At 39.4% G+C, this 21,716-nt stretch overlaps 1 protein-coding gene across 6 annotated transcripts in view; it reads left to right on the top strand.

The window, feature by feature from the left end:
* Positions 1-21,716, top strand: part of DLG2 (discs large MAGUK scaffold protein 2) — a gene marked incomplete at both ends in the record, with an annotated part of 916,537 nt that overhangs the window by 647,639 nt on the left and 247,182 nt on the right. For all 6 annotated transcript variants that reach the window (XM_082494340.1, XM_082494344.1, XM_082494343.1 and 3 more), the window contains one exon: positions 17,534-17,602. In XM_082494340.1, coding sequence (XP_082350466.1) covers positions 17,534-17,602 — 69 coding nt within the window. The remainder of the gene's footprint in view (positions 1-17,533; positions 17,603-21,716) is intronic.

The raw sequence follows: 21,716 nt of genomic DNA, 5'->3' as shown, positions 1-21,716 counted from the left end.
CTGGAGAGCAGCTCTGTGGAAAAGGACCTGGGAGTCCTGGTGGACAACAGCATGGCCATGAGCCAGCAATGTGCCCTGGTGGCCAAGAAGGCCAATGGTCTCCAAGGGTGCATCAAGAAGAGTGTGGCCAGCAGGTCAAGGGAGGTCATCCTCCCCCTCTACTCTGCACTGGTGAGGCCACATCTGGAGTATTGTGTCCAGTTCTGGGCTCCCCAGTTCAAGAAAGACAGGGAACTGCTGGAGAGGGCCCAGCAAAGGGCTATGAAGATGATGAGGGGATTGGAACATCTTCCTTATGAGGAAAGGTTGAAGGACTTGGGGCTTTTTAGTCTAGAGAAAAGAAGACTGAGGGGGGATCTTATCAATGCTTATAAATCCTTAAAGGGAGGGTGCCAGGGGGATGGGAACAGTCTTTTTTCAGTGGTGCCCAGTGATAGGACAAGAGGTAACGGGCACAAACTTGAACATAGGAAGTTCCATCTAAACTTAAAGAGGGACTTCTTCCCTTTGAGGGTGGCAGAGCACTGGCACAGGCTGCCCAGAGAGGTGGTGGAGTCTCCCACTCTGGAGACATTCCAAACCCGCCTGGACACCGTCCTGTGCAACTGCTGTAGGTGACCCTGCTCTGGCGGGGGGGGTTGAACTATATGATCTGCAGAGGTCTCTTCCAACCCTGACCGTTCTGTTATTCTATGATTCTGTGATTCTGTGAAATGCACTGAAGCCCACATGGGGGGACTACACAGTACAGGAACCAAAGGTCACTTGCTACTACTCACTGGGAGTAGGGTGCATCGGCACAGCCCAACCAACACAAGACCATTCAGATACTCCTGAGCTGGTTCTAGATGAGTTAGGTTAGCTGATGAAGCAGTCTAACCTGTTTCCAATAAATGCTCACATTGATTAATGGATGACTTGGATGTAATCAGCAATATGCGTAGACAGTTCAGTTGCTGATCTGGTGAAGGTTGCATAAGCTGTAATCAGAACTCTCAGCATATTCAGGATACAGTGACTAAGAGCTGCAGGAGGAGGACTTATGTAGAGTGTGTGGCAAGAGTGTGGCTATACAGGCTCGGTTGGCAGAAGAAGTCATACAGGTTTGGTTAGGATACAAACTCACATAATCCTGTCATCACACCATGCAGAAGAGAATTTGCTTTTGACATTTCAGATTGAGCAGTATGAGCGAAGGTTATTAATTTTTCATATCAAGCCTTTACAACGATTTTATATATTATACTGCTTCAGTGAAATTGTATAAAAAATCCTGATTTACACAGACATCTAAAGTAGGTAATGAATTCATGAGTGTCACTGAAATCACAGGTGCTGTCTAGAATCTTGAGGCTTAAATGACTGAAACTTCTCCTGGTTGGTATGTGCACAGCAATTAGAAAGGGAACTATGCAGAGAGGGAAATTTACTCCTGATGGAAATTTTAGTATATTTTTCCTAGTGAATTTTGCCTGGTTTCCCAGTCACCTCTTGTAGTCATCACTTAACAATTGTGTTGTTATGCCATGTTGGTATGCCATGGATCCGTGTTGGTATGCCATGGATTACAGAACTGGGTCTTTCAGCTAGGGCACTGCAAGGTTGCACTTTGGAAACAAAAATTCAAGATCCAAACTATATTGGCAATGATCAGAACACTGGAAACACATTCAGTCTATTTCTCCTTGTCTTTCCTTTTTTTTTTTTCTGATACAATTTGTACAATACCATAGTGGGATTAGGCAGCAGGTGTCCACAAAGATAGATCAGTAAAATACCAAAACCAAATCATATGTCAGTGAAGTCAGAAGGAGAATTACATTGACTTTGTTGGAGCTTGGATAATCCAAGAATAAACGTGGCAACATAATAATGTAGGCAGGTTTATACTTTCATATCAAGACTAACTTCCAAATCACATGACATCATGTTTTGTAGCATCTCAAAGATTGTTTCTCAGAAACCCATAATCTATTTGAATATACCACTGGGTATCCTTTATAAAGAATGGCTTCACATGGAAAATTAATTCTTAAATGATTGGAGTGGTAAATCTATTTGCTGTTGACTTAAATACGTCAAGCAGCATGGACCATTGCTGAGAAGTAAACCTTAAAAAACAATGCTGCCATATAAAATTATAGTTCTTAGTAAGAAACACTATGATAAGAGAGAGATTTTTTGTAAAAGTTAACATTAATTAGCTCTTTAGTAGAATAGAATATGGTGGGTTTTTTTCACATCAGATTTATATAACTTTGTCCATGTCAACCTTTCATGTTTTCATTTTTAAATTTTCCAATTCTGCTATTCTTTCCTTACCACTTTACCATGAAAAAAATCAGCTTAGTTAGTTAGTGTCAAATAACAGAAATGTAACATTGATGGAACTTGGGAAATGACAGGTTTTCTTCAGCTTGCCCACAGAAATGGTGAATAGCACAAATTAATTTTAGTCTTGTCTACCTAAATGTATTAATATTGCTCCCATCATTGTAAGAGCCTGGACATCTCATTTATCTTTGTTTTTTTAGAGACAGGGAGCTGATAAATGGAGAGACTAAATGGCTTTACTAAGGTCCTAAAGGAAACCCAAAGTGAAGCTGGGAAGTTTCAGACTCGGTTGCTTAAAGGAGCAACAAACAAAGCACACGAATCAAGAATACATTGTGCAAATTCAAATTTTAGTAGCATACATATGAATTTAAATCCATGTAATTATCTTTTTGAAGATTTGAGATAGCTTCAATTGACTTGTAAAATACATTGTTGGAAAAAAGTGGAAGCCACCATTTGATTTGGAAATGTTGATTCACAGGTTGATTAATCAATCTGCAGGAATTTCGTAGTATACTAAAGGGACTTTATATTTCCAACAAGGAAAAGCAAAGTGAATTGAAATAGGTCCTAATAAAAATTTTTAAAGGGAATTAGCATTTCATGTCTCAAGGCTTAAACCAGTCTCTAAGTAGAGAACAAGATGAGCTGTGATGTGAGAAGAAATTATATTTTGTTCTGCAAAATGTTGGCTGTTTTCCCTCTGTTCTCACTCAGAGGTGTGCATAGTGTGAGATTTACTGTAAGAACATTCAATGGGTCTGGATTGCCATCTGTGAAATACACAGATTGAAATCATTAATCTTTTCCAACACTAATTTATACATTTTGCATTCGCATTGAAAGGGAAGAGGTGGAGTTTGGGAGTGATGTGTAGCAGTCTCTGATTGGTATATAAAAGGATTCTGCAGCTACTGTAGCTATCATAGGTTTAATAATAAGATGCAAATTTAAATGAATTTAGATGTCTCAAAGGTGTAGAATGTTTCCAGGCCTATCTTTGGGCCAGGAGGAAAAACAGCAACCAAACTGTTCTACTCGAGTACGAAAAAGAGCACTTTATATCCAGAAGTAACTGATGAGTGAAAGAACCTTCTTTGGGTTTCTTGATGTATGTTTACCCAACTGTATTTGGAGAATTCCACTGGTTAAATATATGATTATTTAAAGAGATATTTTCTATAATAGCAGACATCCCCGATAAGTTGGAAAAGAGGCATAACTTGGAATTAAAAAGTATATCAAAGGAATTCTGAACACAAGAGCCTATTGCCATGGAATTTCCTGCCAATCTTGCAAATGCGAGTTTTGACAATGTGGATGACCATCCAATGCATGGGCTTATCCTCCATCAGTTTTTTTTGTATCATCCGAGTAATCCATACTTCATATGTGAAGTGTTTCATTGGTTGCAGGGTATTCATAGGTTTTCAGCAGAACTGCTTTGTCCTCAAAAATAACTCATGGAGAACTGAAGCCAAATGCTGCGACGCTAGCTCAGTTCATGTGCACAGGATAAATATGGACACAAGATGCCCATCGCCAAAAGTAGCTTCTTTGTGTGGCTATTTCTTTTTACAGTGCTAAATGACAGTGGAATTCTGGTTTTAGTCCTAGTTAAGATCAGATGAGTTGTTGGTATAAATCCAACTGTGATCGTCTTGATTGATTCACGCTTCCTTCGTGCTTCCCTGTCTGTCTGTTGCTCATATGTTTTCTGTTAAACAGCAGTGTGTTTTCTCTCAGGGCACCCAGTGCAATTGGTTCTGGCCAAAACATTTGGGAACCAAAGTACAAAGGTACTTGCAGAGAGAAATGATTAGTTGGAAGCAGCAAAGAGAGATTTAGTTCTAGATAATAAATGAAAGCTGAAAGTAGAAGAAACATGGCAACGCCTTCACCCCTCACTCTCAAGTAACCTTGAAATAAGCCAAGAAGTTTGGCTTTGCTGCCTGACTGAAGACAGTAATTATAAGAAATCATCCCTAACCTACAAGAAATGTTTGAAAAGTTTAGTGAAGGGAACTCAGGCTGTTGTCCAGGACTTATACTATTAAGTATCTTAATGACATTAAATCAGTTCCCAGAAGGATCACAAATTGACTGTTTATCAGCTCAGTCATGTGCGCGTGCTTGCTAATTTTGCAAATCTTTTCAAACCAGTTTCCAACGTTTTACTGAAATGATTTATCTGTTAAGTTTGTAACTAAACAATTCATGTTAATGACTGTCACAGGCCTAGAGTAAAATTCTTCATAAATTCCCTTCACATTTCTTTCCTAAATAGTTAAATTTCTCTTCAAAGATTGAATTTAAAAAGCATCTTTAAATAAATGGTGTTTTATATGTCGATTTAAGGATATAAGGATTGACGTAATGGAATATATAGATAACTTCTCTACCCCATCATTCATCTAATCCAATCCACGGCCTATAATCAAAGACAGGCAAAATTAATTACTAATGTGCTTGGACGATATTACAGTGATCTGCTATGGGAGATGCTTATGCCTGACACTCCCACTGTGAGTAACCCCAGAATGAGAAAAATTAATAGATTATATTTTTTTTTTTAATCTAGTTCTAGTGGACTTCGTTCTTAGACCTCATAGTGTAAAACGCTGAATGTTTCCCATGAAATGCCGAGTATCTCCAACTTCTATCAAATTAAAACGATCCAAGAATCGTGGTTCGTATAGATTAGATTAGAAACAGAAGAGCTTAAGCTGTTAAGTTCTTCACTATTCATCTTTCATTTTGACAATGCATTCTTTATACGTCTGCATTTTCAAATTACCATTCACTGCTGTTTGTACGTACTCTGTTGGGATGTCGTTTGTTCATGTGCATTATGTTATTTCTACTTTTGCTTTTCTCTGTGAGTATTTCTCCAGGATTTTTGGTTTTGCGTTCGGTATAGCTGCACATGCACACATGCATGCTGGGCTGATTTGTATGACAGAGAAAGTGAGACTAAATAGCAGCTGACGTAGGATTACATTCTCACCTCTGCTCTGTTAAAGACGACAGATATTCAACCCATGTTCCCAGCTCGCCCAGAGATAATGTATATCCAAACAGGAGGGATAACATTATCAGAAGGTATCACACAGGTGCAGTAAACATTGTATCAGGAGTAACTGCAATATAAAGTGTGCTGTTCTGACAGGTTTTTGATTGTAATTGTAAATTAATGTTCTTTCTGTTGGGATCGTTCTTTTTGTTTTAATGAACCACTTCGATGGAAGCTGAATACATTCCTTTTCTGGCTATTTCACCTTGGCAGTTACTGTAATTCATTGCAGTGCACACACGAGACTTAATAAGCACAGCGGAAATGAACTTGGTCTTATGCAGAAACAATATTAAAACTTAAATTTCTGTAGGAATGTTTTTATTGTGCAAATACAATAATACCAGATCTCATGGGCTATAGACATGTTGGTTAATGGCGTGGTGTGGCTCAGCTTCAGACAGTTTTTCATTGCTGTTTTAAATCACTTTAATTAATTTTTATTATCCAGATGCTTTATCTTGAACGAGTAAAATTCTGTGCAATGACTCTAGCATGAAAAGAATTTCATGTGCTTGTTTTTCTTTGGATGGAGATGGATAGAAACTTTGCAAATTAGTTTAATGGGTTGCAGTTATTTGAGCTCTATGATTTCCCTACTATTTAAAAAAGAAGCAGATGCAGTATAAAAGTCCTACAAATTATTTTTGCAGTGTCATCTTCAGTGCAAAGAAAGTCAACCCTCCCTTGAGAAGAGAAAGCAAAGCTAAGCTGTTCTAGGCTCTAAATGCAGTGTTGCAAGATTAGCGTGACCATTAAGACATAATGTCTGCCCATTTTGTTAATGGCAAGATTGCTCTGACAGAGTTCTGTGTTAAAAATCACGTTATGCTTCATTTTTCGGGGTCCTGAATTGGAATTAGGTCTCTGATTCCTGAAGGGAACTCTAAACAGTCTTATAAGTGGTATTCATAACTTTAAATGAACTTCTACGGACTGTGGTGGAAATGTACATGAAAATGTGAGGTCTTTCCAGAATTTTCTGGTGTCTGCTTAACCATTTATTTTCTTATCCTCCTATTGAGTACATATGTCCTATGAGATTGAATTTCAACAAAAATAATCCGGTTCATCCAGTTCTATTGCCAGTAATAAACCAGTTCATCTAAAAATTCTGGTCTTACCACTTTCTGAAATTGAAGGTCTTACTGGCCGTTAGCATCGTTAAGAACAATTTACTAGTTTACAGTATTTCAGAATTTAGGCTGTAATCACAGACTATAAATTAGAGGACCTTTTTCTTTAGACAATAGGAGCAATTTCTTTACTAGAAAACATATTAATTTCTTTTCTTTTTCCTCCCAACAATGCAACTGGTAAATATATGTATGATGTGCAATTTGGTATTTTTGGACTGCAAATCTTACATAATTCTTTTTATTGTGCCTATATGAGTTTTCCTAAAACTTCTGAGATATCCCTCGATGTCTAAGTTTTGCCATTCAAAGTTTCTTAAAAGTGGACCCATTTTTCAAGTCCTTGCTAATATCTTTCGACATCTGCTGAAACTGGAAAGGGATTTTGGCGCGGATAATTTGTTGTTGCTTGCACAGAAGCCTAATAAGCTTTGTGTGCAATAAATATGTTTCATTATGGAAGCAATGCACAGCTCTAGAAATACATCAAAAGTGGTGTTATGGGACAGCGGTGAGTGCTGTGTATTGCAGCTGCCACAGAACAGTTACTGATGGAAACTGCCACGCGCTCCCTGCGCGCTCAACTCAACGAGTGCCCTGCAGCCATGGCTCGGCTGCGGTGGCCCCAGGCCACCGTGGGCATCTCTTGATGCTGGGGGTAAATGCAGTACCACTGGCTGTGTGCAATGGGAAGGAGGGCGGGCCAGCAGAGTGGCTGAAAATCAGGGCATCTCAGTTTCTGCTTGAAAATATATGTTTCCTACTCTTATCACTTGCATCAATACCCGAAGAAAGACCATAAATATCAAAGAAAGACCATACATATATACACACGTAATATTGCTTTCCATTTTTAACAGGAAAAATACTGACATTTGCAATCAAGGATGGCAAATAAAGACTGTGGCGGGTTGACCCTGGCTGGACGTCAGGTGCCCACTAAAGCCGCTCTATGACTCTCTTCCTCAGCTGGACTGGGGAGAGAAATAAGAGAGCTCATGAGTCAAGATAAGGGCAGGGAGAGACCACTCAGCAATTACCATCATGGGCAAAACAGACTCATCTGGGGGAAATTAATTTATTACCAATCAAATCAGGGTAGGATAATAAGAAATAAGAACAAATCTTAAAACACCTTCCCCCCACCCCTCCCTTTTTCCTGGGCTCAACTTCTCTCCTGATTTCTCCACCTCCTTCCCCCAGCGATGCAAGGGGACAGGGAATGGGGATTGTGGTCAGTTCATCACACGTTGTCTCTGCCACTCCTTCCTCCTCAGGGGGAGAACTCCTCACACTCTTCCCCTGCTCCAGCATGGGGTCCCTCCCACGGGAGACAGTCCTCCACAAACTTCTCTGACATGGGTCCTTCCCCACAAGCTGCAGTTCTTCACAAACTGCTCCAGCGTGGGTCCCTTCCACGGGGTGCAGTCCTTCAGGAATGGACTGCTCCAGTGTGGGTGTCCCACAGGGTCACAAGTCCTGCCACCCAACCTGCTCCAGCGTGTGCTCCTCTTTCCACGGGGCCACAGGTCCTGCCAGGGCCGTGCTCCAGCACAGGGTTTCCATAGGTTCACAGCCTCCTTTGGGCATCCACTTTCTCCCACATGGGGTTGTCCATGGGCTGCAGGTGGATTTCTGCTCCACTGTGGACCTCCATGGGCTGCAGGGGACAGCCTGCCTCACCATGGTCTTCATCATGGGCTGCAGGGGAATCTCTGCTCCAGTGCCGGGAGCACCTCCTCCCCTCTTTCTTCACTGACCTTGGTGTCTGCAGAGCTGTTGCTCTCACATATTCTCACTCCTCTTTCCGGATGCTGTTCTGCAGAAGTTTTTTCCCCTTCTTAACTGTGTTATCCCAGAGGTGCTACCACCGTCGATGATGGGCTCAGCCTTGGCCAGCTGCGGGTCAGTCTTGGAGCCGGCTGGCATTGGCTCTCTTGGACATGAGGGAAGCTTCTCACGGCTTCTCACAGTAGCCTCCCACTACCAAAACCTTGCCATGAAAACCCAATACATACACATAAAATAAGTGAGAAGCTGAATGACTCCTTCCGGCCATGTAATGCCACAAGCGTTGGTACTCTGCCTTTGAATTGTTTCAACATGTTCTAATCATTTAGTGTCTCCAGCCTTAATAGAAGGGTTTTTTTCTAAAGGACATCTTTTTTTCTGTTACGTTACCGAAGACCTGACTGATTAAGACATTTTTCTGTACTATAGCATGTGTTTTCCTTTGATGAAGCTGATTTCTTTTCACCCAGCAAGAACACTTGTTGTTGTCACATAGAATTCAAACCGTCTCCGATTCTCTTACACACGGCGCAATCCGTTGGAATGGTAGTGCTTGGAAAGCACTAATGCCAGAAGAGAATTAGGAGTGACAGCAAACAGTAAATGAGATATGGCATTCGAGTGTAGCAGCATGCAAAAAACCCTTAGTGATGCTGAATTACAAAAGCATCACGTCAAAGAGCAGGGAGGAGGGTGACAGCCGCTTCCTCCGCGAGGAACCGAAAACTCAGTGTTGCATTAGGCACTGGGACCAGGGTGCCAGGAGAGGCAGGGAACTGGGCGGCCACGCAGAGTGCGTCAGGAAGTTTTCTGTCATTCCTAAACAAACGCTCCCTATTTAAATTCATGAAAGCAGCATTGCATCTTCTTCCACATCTGTAATTAGAGACAAAGTCAGTTGTTATGTTCATGGACTGTTTCCATCTGGTATTGCTTAAGCAACGAAGAAAGTGAGATTTGCTTTCCATTACTCCCTTTTCTTTTTCTACATACCTACATATGTTTTTCACTTGTTGCAAATATTTTGACATGTAAATTTCAATCCTCAGCTGGTATAATTTTCAAACTAATTTCATCAGGGAGTATTTCAATTCCCAAGTGGAGCTTTATCATTCCTCTTATTCATTACAGTAATAATGATAATAATAAAAACAACTGAGACGCTTGTAGGAAGTCTTGAAATTTATTTTTTTAACAGTAACAGAATATCTTGGAATGCCATGGAGATTTAGGTGTCCCACTTCTAACAACCCAAGTCCGTCCAAAGTATGGGGAGAAGGTATGAACAAGGAACATAGTGAATTAGAATAAGGATGGGATGAAAGGGGGGAATTTAAGCAAAATAAAAAAATGTGTGTTATAACAGAAATCAGTACCTAACAATGACACCTAGAAGAGAATAACCTCCCAAAAGAGCAAGGTATCATGTCTGACTCATTAAAACAGGTCTCAAGTTTCCCAAAATTTGTTCCACTTAATTTTCTGTTGATTTATCACAATATTTTTTTCTTACGGTTTTCACTCCGTATGCCTAATTTGCTCAATGTTGTGTTCTTCACAGGACTGTGTAAGTCTGTATTTACCCTACACGGGAACGTTAGACCACATGTGAAACTTCATCAACAGTATATCCTCTCCACTCTACTCCTTTAAACAGCATTCCTAATAGTTTTCTGTTCTCCCCACATCATTCCAAACTTCTTCAGTTGTTTTAGGTATTCCATTTCAAACTAAAATAACAATTCCTTCTCAGATAAGCATACTTTTGGTATTTTAAAGCTTAGCATTATCTCCTGCAATTACTTCAGCTGTAAGGAAGCAGATTTGAAGTCAGTGGATGTTTCACCACTTTGAAGATAGGCGCTGACTTAGGCACACTGCTAACAAAGGTGGATAATTAGCTTTATTCCAGGAGCTGAAGCATCCCTCTGAGTCACAGTTTCACCTTGCATTCTTCCTTGTTGCTATATGATGCTAATTTAGGGCTGTAATAACTCTAATATTTTAGGTTGCGGAACGTGGCTAACCACTTCTTTGTGGATACTCTTTAGGGAAGGAAGGGAGAGGGGGAGAAAGGGAGAGGGGTAGAAAGGGAGAAGGGAAGAAGGGAGGAAGGCAGGAAAGCAGGGAGGAAAGCAGGGAGGAAGAGGTCAGGAAGCTTTTTGACTTGTGCAAGTGAAATTACTCCAGAGAACCTGAAGATAGGTGTAGTGTGGTCCTTATTCTCCATATTTGTAGGCAAAGTGACAGCCTAATGCTTCACTTTGTTTCTTTTCTGTTTTCCACTGGGCGGGTATTTAGCCTAGCAATACTCTTTGTAGAATATATGTACAGATGCCATTTTAAAAAATGAGTTATGGTTGCTAAGTCACTCCAAAAATCCTTGCTGCACGTGCCTGTGCATGAAAGCAGTGTTACGTCTCATGTTTGGCTTTGTTGCCTAAGGGTGATCTGAAAGAAGCAGGGTTGAATGTTTGTTGCTGAAGTTTCCCATTTACCTCTGATGGGAGACTGTCTGGTTAGTTTGACACTTCTAATATGGGTCAGCAACTGTCAGTACTGAATATTATCAAGCTGTTTGCAGCAGAGATAAAATTAATACTAAAAAAGCACTCTCTGGTCTTCTAATTAATCCCACAGGAGAGCAAAAACTCATTTAAGTTAGAAGTTTAGCTGTCGGCAGCATCAGGAAAAGCTGGTTTCACTTCGCTGAGCTGAATTAAAACTCCACATTAATGGAATTAAAGCATGTTGCTTTCTTAAACTCTTGCATCCATCAAAGCAAAGGCTTAGAAGCTTTATGAACAACTGCACTGCTACCTCCAATCCTTGACGTAAGAAACAACATGCTGAGAATACATCCTAAACCCAGTGTTAGGGTTCCCGTCACTGTTCTCCGGTGGAACTTCTTCAATATTGTATTTATCAATCTTTTTCCTTTTAGTATTGTGAATAATAAAGAATAACTCGGAGCTGTGGTTTTGGGGGTGTTGATGGTTTGTTTGTTTCTGAACTGAATGTATAGATAGACAAATGGAGTTTGTGTACTTTTCTTCTGCGTGGCAGTTTCAGAATTGGGACCTCAAGAACGCTGCTCTGAAGCCAGTGTCCAGGGAGGTGTCTGTCCAGCCTGTGTCACTGGCAGCATCACTGCTTCTTTACGAGAAGATGCAGGCCTGTTGATTTAGGAAGCAAATAATGACTTCTGCCTTCTCAGTTTTGACTTGTGAAAACAAAGATTCATGAAAACAAAAGGTTTCCTAAATCGGGGCTGTAGCAAATAGAGGACAACTGTTCTTTGTTGATAAGAAGTGGGTTCGGAGAGGAAAGCTGATGACTTTTCTAGCACTCCGTGTGTAAAGGGAATGGGTATTGGTTTTATACCAGCAAAAGAGACGAGGAAAAATTTTATATTGTAACAACCTTCTCTCTTCCACCCTTAATGCAACAGTCAGGCTTTGGGATGAACTCTGATTTGAGTGCTGTGCGGTCTGATCCCCTAATGGTGGTTTTTCCAGATTTTTAGTTGCCAAATTGCGTTATAGAAGTTTAAAACACAGTAAATATTTTCCTAACGTGACTGTGTCGTCCCAGGTAGGGGACTCACCGGGATATTGTGTATTGGTGAAAGTGAAGGGAAGGTGGTAGTTCATGTGGTCCCTCCAGGGAAAGAAGGGTTTATGATGCTGCCTCCAGTTTCAGCATCACCCACACAGCAGAAGTGCCTTCAGAAGTGCCTTGGGCTAGAACAGGATTAAAGCTAAGGAGGCTGGGGCTTGTTACTATAATACTTGTTGATATTATTATTTTCTTAACAAACATTTCAAAAAATATGTTGACACCAGGCTGCTCTATTTTTTGTCTTTAACAAGGTCATGAAATGGCAGGCCTTGCCTAAGATGTAGGTTTAAAACAAAAAAACAACTTAAACGCATTAAAAAAGAGAGGTTGGATTCTTTGTTCCCTGATTTGCCCCTTATTATTAATTTATAATCTCATTCTTTGTTCCTTCACTCACACCAATTGTCTTACAAGAATAGTATATTCCCCTTGTCTCAATGAACTAAAATTAAATAGAATTAAGTTAAAACTTGTATTTTACAGGATATGAGATTCATTTCTTCAGGGAAAATCCATCTTGTGTGGCTGTAGTACTGAGTAGTATATTGAAATATTGTTACTTTATATTATTAAAACCATTGAGATTGTTCATTCTGTATCATTTCAGAGAAGGGGTAACATTTTTCTAAGCCTAAATGTCGAACTTTGAATAGTTAGATCTGCAAGTGTAAAAATATGCTACTTACCTACGTATCTCAATAGGGATGTGTCTGTGTTTAGGCATTCATCATAGAAAATGTTAGTGGCAGTAACTCAGAATTTTTATTTTATTTTGTGCTACAAAAGACATGACACATACACCAGTGTATTAAGCATGTGATGGAAACAGCTGCTTTCTGCTGGTTCCACCAATTTGACAGAAGCCACCAGGAGCTTTATCTTTTAAATAAGCCAGTTAGGAATGATATCAGACTGTTATTTCTGTCTCCAGCTGGATAGCCATTTGTGTCAAGCAGTGACTAAACTGTGTTTTTGATTTTTAGGTGCCATTGTATTCGTGACGATACCTTAAAACACATATGCTTGTATTGAGCACCAAACTTGATTTTTATAATCAGGTACAAAAAATGAGTTTTCGTATCACCGGTTACAAATTATTGTCATGAAAGAAGCCAAGGACTCATTTGAACTCTATGTCACAAATATGTAGAAATGGAAAAGGATTTCTAATGAGTGGAATATTGCGGATAGCTGAGCCCCTCGATTGGAAAGAGTGAAGTATAAGGTTTCTTGCACAGCTTTGCATAACGAGATAGTCATTCCAGTGAGGGGTACTGATGACATCTAGTGCTTGAGTGGTTTTGATAATTTCAGGAGAATACTGAATTAAAATCATTGCTTTAATTCATACTTGTTATGGGATTACATTACTTAATAGAGCATCTGACATAATAGAAACTATATTGCCATCCTAGTCTTTTTTCTTTTTCACTCCATCATTGAAATGTGTTTTGTTTTCCCAAGAATCTGCTCTTCCCTCTGAATATTCTTCTTTTGCCAACCTGTCTGGATAATCCTTTGGTTGATTTGCTGCTTCTTCTTGCCCGAGCCGTAACATCACCATGTGAGGGTAACTACCAAGCAGACGTGGTTGCACGGCACAAATTCTCAAGTGGCTGAGGAGAGTGATCAGTGAGTTCTGGGTACCTTGCCCTCCCGCTGACACGTTACACATCTGATTTTCTGAAAGGGATGAATATCCTCTTTTGACAAAGCAGGGTTTTGGAAGTGTTTTAGACCAGACACCCAAAATCAAGGAACCTTGTGCTCCTAACGACTTCTGGAGATGCTGTTCACTCTCATTTCGATTTTGTGTTTGAACAATGATTTTTCTTAAAAAAATTCATAAATAACATTTTCACCAACCTTTCTAAATATTAATCATATGTTTAAACAATAGCAATTTGCATTTATAAAAATATGTCCAAGTTTTTTAACATACATGAACAGTGAAATGCAGTAATAAATTTAAGAGAGTGCAGCTGATAGCTGCTTTAGATCCAGCTAGCTCTGTGTTCAGAAGGTAATTCATTCCACATTAAAGAAAAGTGTATGATGCCAAACAAAGATCTTTTATAAAGACTAAGAGGTTTTGCTCGTTCTGTAAAGGCCATTGTGAATAGTATGGTGACAAAATTCTTAGTCTTTATTCATCCATTATATAAAATATTTCGAAACAGAGAGTTTGTAACCTTTGCACGAAGTAGCCTGGGTTAAGTATCAATCCTCAAAGGTAATTGAATTCATCAGTAAAATGCGGCATCACTGTGGGGACTGAGAGTCTATTACAGCAATCAGACAGGTCCCTTTCCTCAATTTCAGTCTTCCATTGCAGGAGCAATACTTCACAGTTCTGTAAATTACTTTCTTGAACATGGCCCGTTTTTTTATTTGCAACATCCAAACATAGCCACATCCCAAGTGCTTACTATTCAGTGGTTTTGTGTTACTTCGGTTACTAATTCTGTAGATAAATGGGAAATTATTTGGGTTTAGCACTTAGCAGCTGCAAGTCCTACCTTTAATGCTCTCGTAATTTTGCTCATTTTGAAGCTGATCAGAGTGAAATAAATAAGTTTGCTGTAGTAAAAATAGGGCAATGCTGAAATCTTTTTGTTTTTTGGAAAAAGAAACAAAGCTGTCAGAATTCAAGCCAGTTGGCTAGTTGTGGTTAGATGTAGATATCGGGGCTCTGGTTGTAACAGTATGCGGTGGCTCTAGTAAGGAGGAGACCTTGAAAGAGGGAGAGGTGGCTTAAATGTTTTAAGGCAAAGTGCCATATCAGCTGTCATTCCTCAGCTTCCCTTTCCTATGACAACATTCCTGTGAAAAACAGAACGCTACACACCATTAGTGAAATAAACCCGATTCCTGCACGAAACCTTCAGTTACTAACTTGCCGTGCCTTGTTAATAGATTCCCCACCCCCCCCCGCCCAAAATATGAGCTGCTTGTTTAACGTCTCCATGGTGGGTCTGGCACCAGCAGTATCGCTCAGGCACAGCTTTGCCATCCTTCTCTTAGAAACAGCCTTTGACATACAGTGTAACTTAGAGGGCTGTGACATACATCATCATCCCTCCCGTTTCTTGGTTCACGGAATCACGGAATCACGGAGTTTCAGAGTTGGAAGGGACCTCTAGAGATCATCTAGTCCAACTCCCCTGCCAAAGCAGGATTGCCCGGAGCACATTACTCAGGACTGCATCCAGGCGGGTCTTGAAAATCTCCAGAGAAGGGGACTCCACACCCTCCCTGGGCAGCCTGTGCCAGTGCTCTGTCACCCTCACCGTAAAGAAGTTTTTCCGTGTATTTGAACGGAACTTCCTGTGTTCTAACTTGTGCCCATTGCCCCTCGTCCTGTCACTGGGAACCATTGAAAAGAGCCTGGCTCCATCCTCCTTCAACCCACCCTTTAGATACTTGTACGCCATAATAAGGTCTCCCCTCAGCCTTCTCTTCTCCAGGCTAAAGAGTCCCAGCTCTCTCAGCCTTTCCTCATAAGGCAGATGCTCCAAGCCCTTCATCATCTTAGTTGCCCTTCGCTGGACTCGCTCCAGCAGTTCCCTGTCCCTCTTGAACTGGGGAGCCCAAAACTGGACACAGTATTCCAGTTGTGGCCTCACCAGTGCAGAGTAGAGGGGGAGAATGACCTCCTTCGACCTACTGGCCACACTCTTCTCTATGCAGCCCAGGATTCCATTGGCCTTTTTGGTTCTTGTTCCTTGTACCAGCCATATTTCTGCATCTTTTGATGCAACGTCAGGGAATAAAATTTCTGCAAGTCAAGCTGCACAAGGAAAAGATGGAGGCGTTTTGGCCACTTGTGTACAGGGGGGAAATTCAGGGGAGAGGCTGTTCCCTTCCTTATTAGTTTTGCTTGGGGAGCCAGCACAGGAACGTAAGGTCGTATGTTCCCTTCCAGCTCTGTAGAGGGAAAGGGAGAGAAGACAAGCCGCAACCTAAACTTAAATTCTTTAAAAATGCATAAACACTAAAAAAGGGTCGTTTAAAAATACGCATCCTAAGCCATTTGCGAGGTACAAACTTAATGTGGCATTTTAACCAGTATTCATAAAATATTATTCTGCAGTGTTTGTCCAACTCAGCTATTCTGTTCACACCATGACACCAGAGACTCATGATACTCCTGTACATCCTATGTTTTGCTATAAAACAGAGAAAAACCTTTGTAGTTCTTATAAGGGGAGTATACTTTCCACAAACGTTCTGAAATACTCAGAAAGAGGATGAGTACCACACAAGAGCACAACGGTTGCAACAGGGAATACCAGGTAGCAGGGCTTTTGTTTGTCCCGCGGCAGGAGATCGTGTGTCACAACTCTACGTGCTACACAGAAAAATCGTATCTCTTCTGTCAGGCAGAGAGTATTGGCTATGCTACAGGATAAAGGCATGTAAAATAGTTGTGTTGCTCACTAATGTTGAATGTCTCAGCTTTTAATGAAAATAAGGTGCGATTCCTCTGAACAAACAGCTCGGATTGTATACAAAGCTTGAAAGCAAGACAAATTCTGCAGTTAGTAGAATCACTTATATAAAACTGACTATAAGGTTTATTTTTAGTGTGTACTTTCCATTATTAATACTGAGCCTCGCTATGTGATGTAGACATTTAAACTAATCAGAAGACACATGCAGATGCTTCTGCTTTTTATTTTTATTTTTTAAACACATCGTCTTGGTTAAGGAATGCAATTTATTATCACAGCACTGCCATTGACTGATTCCGTGTTGTTATCCATTCATATTTACATGAATAGTAATGGTAAAATAATATTATACAACAGTACAATACTGAAGTTAAAACATACTGTGTAATTTATTGGGTTTATGTAATATAGTATCTAGGTTCCTCAACCATGACAACACATATGAGAGAAGCCATTAGATCTCAGGATTTTCAATCAAAAATATTTTTCTTTCACAGTCTGTGTTTTGCTGAGAAAATATAATGTTTTTTTCTAAATATTGTGTCTTAAATTGATATAATTTCATGTGGAAAAAACTCAAGCTACTTAAAATCTGATAGAAATAGTGAATGTTGGTTGAAATTTGTAAAATTCAAAGTTACATTATGGTGCAATTATAAGCAGTGCATGTCTTCTTTTACTGAGCATTCTGCCTGAGAAACACTGAGAATTAGGTTGATAACATTATCATTTACTGTTTTGCCTTATGCTCTGAAATTAACTTTTGTGTTTTATGCTTAGTATATTTAGCAAAACAATAAGCATTTAAGTTATTTTCAGTCACTGAACTGTGTGTACAGGTATATTTTTTTAAAAGAAAAAGAAAGATAAAGGGGAGTTACTCTCTTCATTATCTGCTCTTAATGAGGAATGAAACCTGATTTTAAACACGAGAGATTGTAGGGTTGAGCCCATTTTTGAAAAGATAAGCATCACTGAAGTCAAAATGCTTTAGACACGGGTAAAACAATCTGATTGTTATTTCTGTTTTGGCGTTAGCTAAACTGCTAGAGACAATAATAAGAAGAGGAATTTGTATTTCTTTAACAAATGCTTTTCTTTATTCTTCCTTGGTCACACAGTCATTCCCAGCACAGCACTGCAACGCGTCCACCCACAGTGAGCTTGCAGCGGACCATTTCTGTGGAAGGGTAAGATGATTCTCTGTTGAAGCTGCCTGTAGAGCTCTCAGATACCACTAAGGCAGGCGCTGTACTGCCCACATACGCGTAGCTGTTAACTAGGTGTGGGTTTGCATACCACGGTGTTTAAGTCTGTGAGATGAAGAAATACATACTTTCAGATTAGTGCTGATCCTTTCTAGCCGCTTACACTGAAAGGTTTGGTTTTCACGGAGATGAGACTGTCTGTCGTGGAGATATGTTAACTACAGTCTCTTCATCTCACTTGACTAGTGTTGATACTTACGTGTGTTAGCTGTAAAATGCTTCCTACTCATGGAAATACCCAGTGAAGTCTTACTCTATTTTCTTAATGTATGCATGAGTTCTTTTTGACAAAGCAGTGTCCTGAACTAAGGATGAAGTACTGATAGAGAATAATAATCCTGTGCTGGTGTAGATCTATGTATATTTCTGTGTTAATTGTAGAGGTGTAGATCTGAGTTCTTAGCTGACTCCATTTTAACAGAAATAATTGGGTAAGATATGAATAATTCACGACAGTTAATATTTTTGCGTCTTTATGATATTAGAAAAACTGATATTTAACAAACAGTTTTCGGTTGCATTGACTGGCGGAGTTAAAAAAAAAAAGTTTCTCCCCTCCCATAGAAATGTGGAACTGTGTGAAATCATTTGTAGGCACGGGTAGTAACTTGTCATTGGCTGCTCTCAGATCCTATTGCAAAGCTTTTCTTTCTTGTGGTAAAAGTGAGAATCCAAAGTTTCCACAGAAGAAAGACGTTATCTTGTTGTATTTTGCTTTATGTTACAACCTTACTGTGATGCAGTCAGAAAATACAATGGCAGATATGTGAAATAATCCACTGCTAGGTGAAGCCTGAAATGTTTTTCTCCTAAGTCTCAATTTTTTTCTTTCTTATCTAGATCTCAGTTCTAAGATTTTAAGGTTTTTATCTAAAATATGTAGGACAGCTACAGTAATTATTCGCTGAAAACAAGACTGAATGATGAAATTGCTGCAGGAAAGGTGCATATGGCTTAAGGGCTGTCATCTGGAAGGTACTTCTATAAATGAAGCCCTCATCATCCAACCTTCTTGCTCAAAACAGGGCTACTTTCAAGATATAACAGGTTGCTCAGGGTCTTGTCCAGTAAAACTGTGACTATCACCAAATGTGGAGACTGCAGGAGCTCTGGGCAACCTGTCTCAGTGCTTAAACACCTTCATTTGGGATTTCTTCTCGTTATCGCTCTCTTTCTCTCTAACAGAGAGTCATAATAAATTCCCCTGTATTTTTCCTCAAATCAACCCATGAATAAATTGATGTTTGAAATAAAACTAAGCTTCAAGAAGAAGTTTCTCAATTAAAATGGTGATTGAATTAAATAAAAAAGGAGAGGGGAAGAATTTGCTAAATTGAGATTTAAGGAAAGAAATTCTGTTATGAAGTCTCTGACTTGGTCTACTGGCTTCCCTAATTCAGGACGTATCCTACAGGTTTAAACTCCTATTGAAATTTGGAAATCAATCAGTCTACATGAATTTTTAGATAAATTGTGGCATCTGTACTGGCCATGCAGACAACTTGCATATATTTTGTATGAATCATTAGAGCGCAGGAAATCTGCAATTGATATTACAGGTCTCCTGCTGTTCAGGAGGTAGAAGAATATCTGGCTTGTAATTATTACTAATCAACTTACACTGAGTCATATTTCATTTCACATAGGAAAGCGGGGCTGTTAGCCTATTACACCGCTGAGCAGAAATAAGTAATCAGCTCAGCCCTAAATATTTCATTATGCTAAAGCTCAATTTATTCTAATGTTTTTGTGAAGTCCACGCTGCTAAGTATGTTTATAGCTAATGCAATTTGAGGTGAAAACAAAGTTATTTTTCTCATTTAGGAACCGGGTTTTCTCAGTAGAGTCCTGTATTTAGGTGACTCACGCTATTGCTTTTGAGATGCGCTTTGTGAATAGCCGCTTTACCTGCAAGGCATCGCCAGCACACACTTAGATTGCCGTCCTGCGTGCCGGCTCGGTGTGACCGACTGGGTAGGCACTGAGGTAATATAATTACCGGGTCCTGTGAAGGAGAAATGAAATATGGGAGGGTTAAAGAAATACAGGGAGAATTGCACTCGCTGGCATTTATTCCTTTCCACCTTGTTGAATATGTGATAATTGAGCTGGCGAGAACAGATTTTTTTAAAAAACTTTAATAGTTTTTTTCATCTAGGTGATGGCTTCATAACTAAAACCAGTTTGTTTGTGTTTTATTTTTTTGTGGTCTTCATGTACCGCAAAAGAAGTGATTAGCAAGGTGAAAAAAATAAAGATGTCTTTAAAGATTATATTTTCTTTATATTCAAGCCATATATTCTTCACAGTTTAATAAATGTACATGAGGTGAACAGATGTATTATGTGTATAAAAGCATGAACTTCACAGGTGTTTGATGTCATTGTTAGTGCGATCTAATTAGTAACTTCCCTGATGGTTTATTTGCATGGTTTAAAACCAAGAAAATTATAATGCTTGGATTTGAAAATATTGTTAGTCTGAGTTTTTTGAAATAGTTTTGATGAACAATTTTAACTGTGAGTATTCGAAATAGGAAAAATATTGGATGAAAATTAAAAGCTGTGATTTGGGAATCCTGCTGTACTATCGCATGAAGCTCTAATGTTAGTAGTGTATGATAGCTATTCTCTCTGCAGTTGACATTCAGACTAAATTGTATTTTATATGCTACCAGTTGTCTCTTCTGCTGAACTGCTTAGAAACTGGGATTTCAACTTATTTGATCAAGAGCGTTTTGATGGAAATTTTAAATGAATTTATCAACGTGACTGAGTATCTCAAATATATATCAGTATTTATACATAAATAAACAGCATTTGAACCATTACTAAGGGTAAGAATTTTTATTCTGAGCAGGACAGATATAACAGACTGCTTTGTGTTTCAAAAGTCTTATCTACAGTAATTCAGAGTGTTTGCCACTAACTACTAACGGACGGTGTATTGATATTTCAAAACATGGCTTAGAGGCACCGCTATTTTTAGGTATTCTCATAGCCTCTCATAGCCCATAGTTCCTGTCCCCTGACAGTGCAATGCGGTTTCCTATCACCGTTTCCATCTCATCTAGCTTTATTTACAAACTTAAAAGCTGGGGCATTCATGGTAAATAGAGCCATCGAATGCTGTAAGTAATAATTTATAGAAAAGCGGCTCCAAGATGGAACCAATAGTTTTTAAAAGCAGGCTGCAAAGCGACCTTTCTAGTGAGGAGTCGCCTGTGCTGGGTGCAGCAGGTGGAACAGAGATGCAGTTTTCAGGATTTATTTTGATTATTAGCATGTAAATAATGCACCACTTTGATCAGGAAAGAGAGATAAGTGCGTATGGGAGACAAAGTGTAAATGAATAAGCATACTGGACTAATCACCTCCCTTTCAAAGTGAAAGAGGATATTAGCTGTCCTACATTGTCGCTCTAGAAATGAACTAGATTTATCAAATCTAGAAGGAGTACTCCTGCGCATTTAAAGTAAATGTCATGCATCATGGTAAAAATACAGAGCAGTTTCACTTTTCCAATAAGAGATTATTCCTGTATGCCAATTCCGTCTTGCTAGCTGTAAGCAGAAAACATTGCCCGGTGTGCAGGCTTTAATTTCTCTACAAAAGACAAAATGAAAGACTGCTAAAGTCCAGAGGGGTTCCCACAAAACCAATAAAGTTGCACATGTATAAGGCAGTGCACTCATGCATGCATCAGTCAGGTTGAAGCCTGGCTCCCAGTAGGTTCCCTCATATTAACTATACTTCAAAGTTTGTGACAAGTTAGACGTGATGTTTGCAGAATAAATGCATAAAAAGCGTAGTCAGTATTAAAGTTAGGATAAAGTAGTGCTTCTTCAGTCAATGCCAACAGTCAATCAACAAGAAATGCCAAGGAAACCATAGTCAAATAAACAGATAAAATACTTGTTTCAAGCAAAATGGGTAACTGTAGTGAGCAAAATCGCATTTTGCTATGTGATATAATAAATGAACTTCTAATTAAAGGCTGAATGCTTAGTTGCTAGTGTATCAACATTTAGGAAAGC

The sequence above is a fragment of the Vanellus vanellus genome (assembly GCF_965231255.1).
Source record: "Vanellus vanellus genome assembly, chromosome: 1".
NCBI classification, from domain to species: Eukaryota; Metazoa; Chordata; class Aves; order Charadriiformes; family Charadriidae; genus Vanellus; species Vanellus vanellus.
Note: the sequence above shows the minus strand (reverse complement) of the source record. Positions and strands in the feature narration are given on the sequence as shown.